At 72.7% G+C, this 7,928-nt stretch overlaps 2 protein-coding genes across 2 annotated transcripts; both read right to left on the bottom strand.

Annotated features, from left to right (window-relative positions):
* Positions 1-926: 926 nt before the first annotated feature.
* On the bottom strand, positions 927-2,499 carry RHEBL1 (RHEB like 1). The gene is made up of 8 exons (XM_086478680.1): positions 2,448-2,499; positions 1,984-2,055; positions 1,761-1,828; positions 1,560-1,642; positions 1,390-1,446; positions 1,268-1,315; positions 1,101-1,185; positions 927-1,016 (listed from the first exon to the last, which is right to left on the bottom strand). The coding sequence occupies exons 1-8, from the start codon at positions 2,497-2,499 to the stop codon at positions 927-929; spliced, it is 555 nt and encodes a 184-aa protein (XP_086334806.1).
* Positions 2,500-3,780: 1,281 nt separating this feature from the next.
* DHH (desert hedgehog signaling molecule) lies at positions 3,781-7,208 on the bottom strand. The gene is made up of 3 exons (XM_086478636.1): positions 6,897-7,208; positions 5,113-5,374; positions 3,781-4,448 (listed from the first exon to the last, which is right to left on the bottom strand). The coding sequence occupies exons 1-3, from the start codon at positions 7,206-7,208 to the stop codon at positions 3,781-3,783; spliced, it is 1,242 nt and encodes a 413-aa protein (XP_086334762.1).
* Positions 7,209-7,928: the final 720 nt, after the last annotated feature.

The raw sequence follows: 7,928 nt of genomic DNA, 5'->3' as shown, positions 1-7,928 counted from the left end.
GACCCGGTGTGCGGGGGTCTGGGGGGAGGGCGCAAACCCCCGTTAGCCGCCAGGCTGTGACACCCGCTTCCTTCTCCGTCCCAACACCAACCACGGGGAGCAGAGCGCCCTCCACCCCCCGCACCCCAACACCCCACTTCCTTCCCCAGCAGCCGCCCGCTCCTCCTCTCTAACAGCGTAATTGGGTAATTAGCAGTAATTAGCCCGCCTAGGTGGAGATAAGCCACATAAGGAACCGCAGCCAGGCCGGGTACCCCAGCACTGCAGAGCGCCCCCCCACAGTCACCCAGCCCAGGGTGCAGCTTTCGGGGGGTGGGATGGGACCACGGAGCCCCCGAGGGTCCCAACGACAGCCCCAGGGTGCTCAGCCCCGTACGGGGGGGTGCTCAGCCCCACAGAGCACTCAGAGGAAGCCCAAATCTGGGCACCCCCCCTGTGCTGCCTCACCTTTGTCGTCCCCCCCTCCCCGGGGCAGGAGCAGCCCCCCCAGCCCCAGCCCGGGCTCCGAGGGGCTTCGCAGACAAAACAACGTTTAATTGTTCCCACCCCGCGGCCCCGACTCCCCTGAGCGGCGGGGGCTGCCAGCGCGGCACGGCCGGACCGCGGCCCCGCACCGGGAACAGCACCCACATCCAGCCCCCGCTCCCCACGGCCTGGGGGGGGGAACGGCCCCAACGTGTCCTTGTGCGAGGTGAAGGGGAGCAGGGGGGGCTCCCCAGCTGGGAGGGGACCCCTGTCCCAGCTCCCCCCCGCCATGACCCCTGCAGCCTGTGCAAAGTGAAGGGTCCCGTACGACAGCGGGATCACGTGGCTCCAGGACCACCCCCCCCACACCACCCCCCCCCCCCAAAAAGCCACCACCGTGGTCTGGGGGGGAAGGTCCCGTGGGAGGTCTGTCCCACCCGGGGGTCTGCCCCAAGCGGGGCTCACATCAGGCGGCAGCCAGTCGCTCTGCCGTAGGAGTTGTCCACCCGGTCGATCTCCTCGATGATCTTCGTGAAGATCCCCTGGGTCACCTGGGGACGAGGGGATGTCAGCCCCGGCACCCCAGGGACCCCAACTTCCCAGCCCCAGCTGGGGAACGTCACCCTGCCCCAGACCTGGCTCTCCTTGGCCGAGGATTCGAGGAAAACGGCCCCCCACGACTCCGCCAGCTTCTTCCCTTCATCCGTCTTCACCTCCCGGCTGGAGACATAGCAGAGGACAGGCAGGGTGGGCCACCGGGTCCTCAGCACGGGGGAGACAGGACCCCCAGAGCCCCCCTTACCTCTGCAGGGACAGGTCCGCCTTGTTCCCCACCAGCACCACGGGCATGCTGCGGGCACGGGGAGGGTGAGGGCCTGGCCCCCCGCCAAGCCCCCCCCCCTCCCCAGGAGGAACAGCACCTACCACGTCTTCCCCCGGCTCTCGTACAGCTTGTTGTGAAGGGTCTTCACCACCTGGAAGCTGTGGGGAGAAAGGGAGATTGGGGGACTGCCCCCACCCCCCCCCACCGGGGTGTCCCCCTCCCCCCTCAAGGGGACCCCCAGCCAGGCAGGGAGGGCGGCTGGGGTCCTCACCTCCGCAGGGACGTCACCGAGTACACCAGGACGTAGCCGTGGATGCCGATGACGAAGGAGTGCGGCAGGATGGTGTACTCGTCCTGAGGGAGGGCAGGATCGGTGCTGGGGCCAGCTCTGGGGTCAGGAGCCCCTTGCCCCCCCTCCCCCCCAACCCCTGCCCCAGGGCCTGTGCCTTCCCCCCCCCTCCCCCAGCATTACCTGCCCGGCCGTGTCCACCAGCTGGAGCTGGAACTCGTCCTTGCCCACCACCACCATCTTGTTGTAGGCTGCGGAGGTGGCACCAGGTCAGTGGGGCTGCCTGGACCCCCACCCCACTCCGGGGGCTCCTCAGAAGTGGGGACACGTGTGTCCTCATCACCCATGGAAGCAAGAGGAAGGGGGACCCCAGGCAGGCAGCCCCCCCCCCCCCCCCCAAACTTACTGCTCTCCACCGTGGGCTCGTAGCACTCCACAAACTTCCCCTCCACGAACTGGTGCGCCAGGGAGGTTTTGCCTGGAGCGGGGGAAGCGCAGGGCTGGGGCCGGGGGTCCCAGCATCACCCCGGGGCAGGGGAAGGAGCCCCACGGAGGGAAGGGAACGGCCTCGATGCCCCTGACTCACCACCCCCTCCCGGGGAGGGGCTCAGGGGACACGGCCCGGGGGTTGACAGGGGCTCCCGGGGTTGGGTGTCCGGGCTGAGCACGGTCCCACCGGCGTGGGCGGTAGGAGGCACCCACGGGGGGTCCGGCACAGCCCCCCTCCCCCCCCCCCCCCCCCCCCCCCGCCCCACGCGGTGCACCCCTTGCCCCCGGCAGCGCCCCGTGGGGCAGCCCCGCTCCCACGCAGCACCCGGGCAGGGCCCCTTCCCCCGCCGCCCCACCACAAGACCCCCGCCCCGCACTGACCCACGGCGCGGTACCCGAGGATCAGCACTTTGCGGTGGCGCACCGGCGGCATGGCCCACACCGCGGGGCGGGGGAGGGGGGGGGACGCGGGCGGGCGCAGCACACAGCGCTATAAAGCGCCCGCCGCGGCGAGGGGGGGCGGTGCCACCGCCACTACACCGGCGGCCCCACGTGACCATAACACCTCCCGCGCGCCCCCTCCCATTGGCCACGCGGCGGTCGCGGGGGCGGGGCGAGGCGGCGGCGCAGGCGCGCTGGCCGCCGGGTCTCCATTCATGAAAACGGAGGGAACGGTTCAGGCCACGTGGTGGCCGCGCACCTGAGCGGGCTGGGGTGGGGGGGGCGCCCGCCTCCCGCCCCCCCCCCCAACCTGCCCCTGCCTGGGGACCCCCGGGGACACCCGCACCCACCTCCTGTCCCCCGGGATCCCCACTCCGGCCTTCCCCAGGCCCCCGGGACGCTCGACCCCAGCACCAGGGATCCCCAGGCCCCCGGGGATGCCCCAGCCCCCCGGGGATGCCCAACCCCAGCCCCCCCGAGGCTCCTGGCACAGCTCTCCACAGCCCCCGCTCCCAGACACGGCTTCACTAGGGCCATAGAGTCTCTTTATTTACCCAAACAATTAAATAGTAGTGTTTCCTTTTTTTTAAACAGAAGTGGTTAAAAGCAGGCTGGCCCCCTGCCCCGCGGGGCGGGCCCCACTGCCGGGGAGGGGGGCTGGTGCGAGGGACATTTATATTACCATTTATAAATAGAAAAATAAAACTCTCAAGCAGGGCAGGTTAGCAGTTAGCACGGTTAGAGCTGGGCCTGGGGCAGAGTGCCTGTGCCCGCGGCAGACGCCCTCCGATGGGGACAGGGACATTGCGGGTGATGGAGGGACAGCCCCAGAGCTGGGAGACGGGCAGGAGCTGCTGCCAGGCACTGATTTGGCATCCTCCCCTCGGGCTGGATTTGGCCCCGGGGCAGGGTCCGGTGGTGCCCAGCCTCAGCCGCAGCGGTTAATAAAGCAATAAATACAGGGGGAGTGTGCGGGGGTCCATGATGTGGGGACCCAGCCAGGCACCTGGCAGTGCTGGGGGGGGCTCTGGGACACAGGAGGGGGCTGAGCCCAGGTCCCTGTGCCGCCCCGTGACACCCTGTCCCAGGGACCCCATCCCCACCACCCCACGCCCCAGGGCAGCGCTGAGCTGAGATGCATCCCAAGCTCCCCACAGGGCCAAGGGTGCCCCTGTCCCTCCTCTCTGTGTCTGAGGGGGGCCTAGAGCCAGAGCCCCCCACTTCCAGTGTGCGGCATGATCTGCAGTGCGGTGACAGGGGGGGCTGGGGACCCCTATGCCTGCAGGGCCTCGTGGCCCAGCACACCCCCAGCCAGCCGGTAGAGCAGGCGGGAGTACCAGTGCATGCCCGCCTCCGGCACCGTCCCGTTGCCCGCCTCGGCGCGGGTGGGCAGCAGCGAGAGGAGCCCGTGGAAGAGGCGGAGGGGGGCGAAGGCGCGGTGGGCCCAGCGGTGGCTCTCCAGGACGGCGTAGCAGGATGCCAGCACCCCGTTAACCAGCAGGGTCCCGTGGGAGGTGAGGGGGGCGAAGACCCCCACACCGTCCTCCCGCGAGACCCGCAGCACCCGCGCGGGGCGCAGCCCCTGCCCGCCAGCCCCGTGGGCCAGCACCGCGTCGCCCGGTCGCACACGGCGGGCGAAGACGGGCAGGAAGGTGGCCGTGCCGTTGGCCGCCCCGCGGGCCGCGAAGACCAGGTGGGACGGGGTGAGAAGCAGCCGGCGGGACGGGCTGGCTGTCTCGATGGCCACGAAGGAGGTGCGTTGGCCCAGGTCACGGTCGAGGAAGAGCAGCACCTCGGTGGGCACCAGGCGCCCGCCCGGCTCCGCGCCCAGCACCCAGTCGCCCCGGCGCAGGTCAGCCAGGCCCCGGCGCTCGCCGCTCCGCAGCGTCACGGTGGCGTGGCCGGGGAAACAGCCGCCGGTGCGGATGGCCAGCGAGTTATCTGGGCGGATGGAGGAAGCCATGGGTCCCCCAGCCCTGCTGGCCACCTCCACCGGCCACCACCTCCAGAGGGGAAACGGCCCTGAGCGGAGCCGCCCCGCCAGGCCCCCAAACCGCCCCCGGAACAAAGCCGGTATTTTCCGAAGCCCCCCTGGTTCCTGCACGCAGCTCCCGGGGAGGCTGGGTGCTGCAGGGCCCCTTTGTCCACCCCGCACTGATGCCCTTTGTTCGGGGCTGGGGACGGTGACATTTATGGCCACTTTCACTTTCTGTCGATTGTCACTTCTGGGCCGGATGGGGGCTGCGGGCTGGAGCGGCTGCAGGGCTGGGGGCCGTGGGCTGAGTTGCAGCGCCCGCACCGGCTCAACAGCCCTCGCTCTGCCTGGCACCGGGAGCTGGACTGTGAGGGTGGCTCCGGCAGGGCAAAATTTGGAGGAGAAAGTGTGGGGTTTTTTGTCAATCTGGTGGCCGGAAAGGCCTGGGGGCGGGGGGGAAGCTGGGCTGGGGCCAGCCACGGGCTGAACCTGTCAGAGCCGGAGCAGGGCTGCATCCCGCGTGGATCCGGGATGCCCTGGGGGAGCAGTGGGGGCTGCGGGGCTGTGGGCTGGGATGCTTATGGGGCTGGCAGCCCCCCACCCTGGCGGCAGCCCCCTGCCGCGTAGTACCTGCTTTGACGGAGACGTGGATGTGCGCCTTGGACTCGTAGTAGACCCAGTCGAAGCCGGCCTCCACGGCCAGGCGTGCCAGCATGCCGTACTTGTGGCGGTCGCGGTCGGAGGTGGTGATGTCCAGTGCCCGGCCCTCGTAGTGCAGCGAGTCGGGGAGGTGGTGCCCATCCTCGTCCCAGCCCTCCGTCACCCTCAGCTTCACCCCCGGCCACATGTTCATCACCGCGATGGCCAACGAGTTCACCCGCTCCTTGCAGCGCTGGGGAGGGGGGACACCAGCACCGGCATCACCCCCAGCCCTGCCGCAGCGCCCGGTCCCCTCCCTGGGGGGTTCCTGCATGCAGAGGGACAGATGGACACGGGGCCTGCGCGGGGCTTGGAGGGAGCCCGAAGGGGCTGCTAGTGGGGGGCAGATGGGGTGTCCTCCCCTGGCGCACAGAGGGGCACGGCTGAGCTGCCCCCCCCCCCCCCGCGTCCGGGCACAGGTTGAACGTTAACGTGCCCCGGGGTCCCGTGGTGGAGCCGCTCCTCAGCGCGGGCAGCCGGGCAGAACGGGCAGGGGACCGGGACGGGGACCAGGACGGTGTCACCTTCCCGGCGGCCACGGCCGTGACTGATTAACCCGGTGGGGGGGGCTGTGGGGCAGAGCTGGGGGCGCAGCTGACCCTGAACCGGACCCGAGTCCCGGAGCAGCACAGGGGGTCCAGTGCCCCGCGATGGCGGGGGGTCCTGGGCGGCTCCAGGGTCCCTCACCCCACCGGCAGCACCGACGTGGGGTGCAGGGGTCGCAGCTCCCCCTGGTGTGTCCCCCCGGCAGCCGGTGAGGTCACGGCGTCCCTCCGCGCCCCAGTGCCCCCCGCTCCCCCGTGCAACAAAGCCTCTCCCGGGAGCGCGGGGCCGCGGGGGCGGCAGTGCGGGACGCGGGCCCGGGGCGGCCCGGCCGGGACGGGGGGGGGCGGCAGCGCCGGGGGGGCAGGAATGTGCCCGGCCCGGCCCGGCCCGGCCCGGCGACAATAGGCGCCTTCCAGCCCGGCGCTGACCTCAGGCCCCGGGAATGCCGGCCCGGCCACAAAGGGCCCTTTCAGCCGCCCGCACCCCGGGCCGGCTCCGCGCCCGCGGCTCCGCCGGGCCCCGCCGCCCCGGCCCCGCCGCCCCCGCCGCCCCGGCCCGCGGGAGCCGCCGGCGCCGCTTGGACCACTCGCAGCATCCCCCGTCGCCATGGCGACCGCGGAGCCGCCCCTCGCCATGGCAACCGCGAGCATCCCGGAGGGGCGCGGGGCGTCCCGGGCTCCCGCCGCCCCGGATCCCCCACCCCCGGGGAGATGGGTGCCGGCGGCGCTCCCTCCCCGCTGACCCGCCCCGGGGCCGGAGCGTGGGGGAGCGGAGCCGCCGGTACCCCGTGTCCCCGGTGCGGCGGCCGGACCCCAGCCTCCCCCGCCCCGTTATTCCCCGACGGTGGGTCCTTAATGCCCAACGCCGTACGACCGCCCCGTCGGTGCTGCCGCGCCTCCGTCAAGGGCCGGGGAACGGCGACGGGGACCGGGGAGAGGCGCAGTGAGGCGCCGGGAGGGTCCGTGCGCCCCGGCAGGATCGGTGCGCCCCGGCAGGATCGGTACCGATCGAGGAGCGTCGGTGCGCCTCGGAGAGGGTCGGTGTCCCCCGGGAAGTGTCCGTGCGCCCTGGGGAGGGTCGCTGCGCTCCCGCCCGCCCCCGCCCGCCCCCCATCCGCCTCCCCCGCGCCCCCGGGAGCGAGGCCGGGCCGGACCGGGAGCAGCCCCCACCTCGGTCATCAGCCGGTCCGCCCCCGTGTTCTCCTCGTCCTTGAAGATGATGTCGGGGTTGTAGTTGGGCACCAGGTCCCTGAAGCGCTCCGAGCCCCGCAGCACTTTGCCCTCCGCCTTCCCGCTCGCCCCCAGCGTCTGCTCGGGCACGTTGGGCACGAACTGCTTGTAGAGCAGCGGCGAGAGCTGCCGCCGCCCCAACCGCCGCCGCCCCACCGGGCCCCGGCCCGGGCCGCAGCCCAGCGCCGGTGCGGCCAACAGGCAAGCGGCGAGGCCGAGCAGGCCGAGGGCGAGCGGGCTCCGCCGGGGCATCCCGGCCGCCGGGCCCCGTTGTCTCCGCGGGCCCCGCTCAGTCACCGGGGGCACGGGCGGCCGGGGCGGGCATGGTCCCGGTGCGGCGGGCCCGGGGCTTTTAGAGGGTCGCGGTGCCAGGGGCGGGTCGGCGCCGTTTCCTTCTCACACCCACGGTCCCGTCGTCGCTGCGGGATCCGCGGCCGCCCGGGACGACTGACCACCCCCCCGACACCCCCCCGCCGGTGCCGCCACCCACTCGGAGCGCTGCGCCCGGGCACCGGGACGGCCCCCCCCGCCGCCGGCTCCGCGCCCACAGGCCCGGCACCTCCCCGGGGGACTCCCCGACACAGCCCGAGCCTCGGGGAAAGCCCTCCTACCGCTGCGTACCGGCACCGGCACCCCGCACCGGGCGCTGTCCCGGGACTGGCACCGGACACCCAGCTCCTGGCGCTGCCCCGGCACCGGCACCGAGACCTGTTCCCGCTCCTGACCCCGCGCCCCGATCCCTCTCCCTCCTCCTCTGCGCTCCGGTACCGGCCACTCTCCCCGCTCTCCGGTACCGGGAGTCCTAACGCTGCGCTTCTGGTCCTGGGACCTCTCCGCTCTCCTGACACCGCCTCTCGGGACTGGGGACCCCCCCTCTCCTGGCGCCGGCCCCGGTGTCGGCCCCTCTTCTCCTACGGCTGCCCCTGGCACCGGGGACACCCGCTATCCTAACGCTGCGCCGCCGGTACCGGC

Source organism: Leptosomus discolor, chromosome 27 (assembly GCF_034619465.1).
Source record: "Leptosomus discolor isolate bLepDis1 chromosome 27, bLepDis1.hap2, whole genome shotgun sequence".
Classification (NCBI taxonomy): Eukaryota; Metazoa; Chordata; class Aves; order Leptosomiformes; family Leptosomidae; genus Leptosomus; species Leptosomus discolor.
The sequence above is the reverse complement of the archived record's forward strand: the minus strand, read 5'-3'. Positions and strand labels throughout refer to the sequence as shown.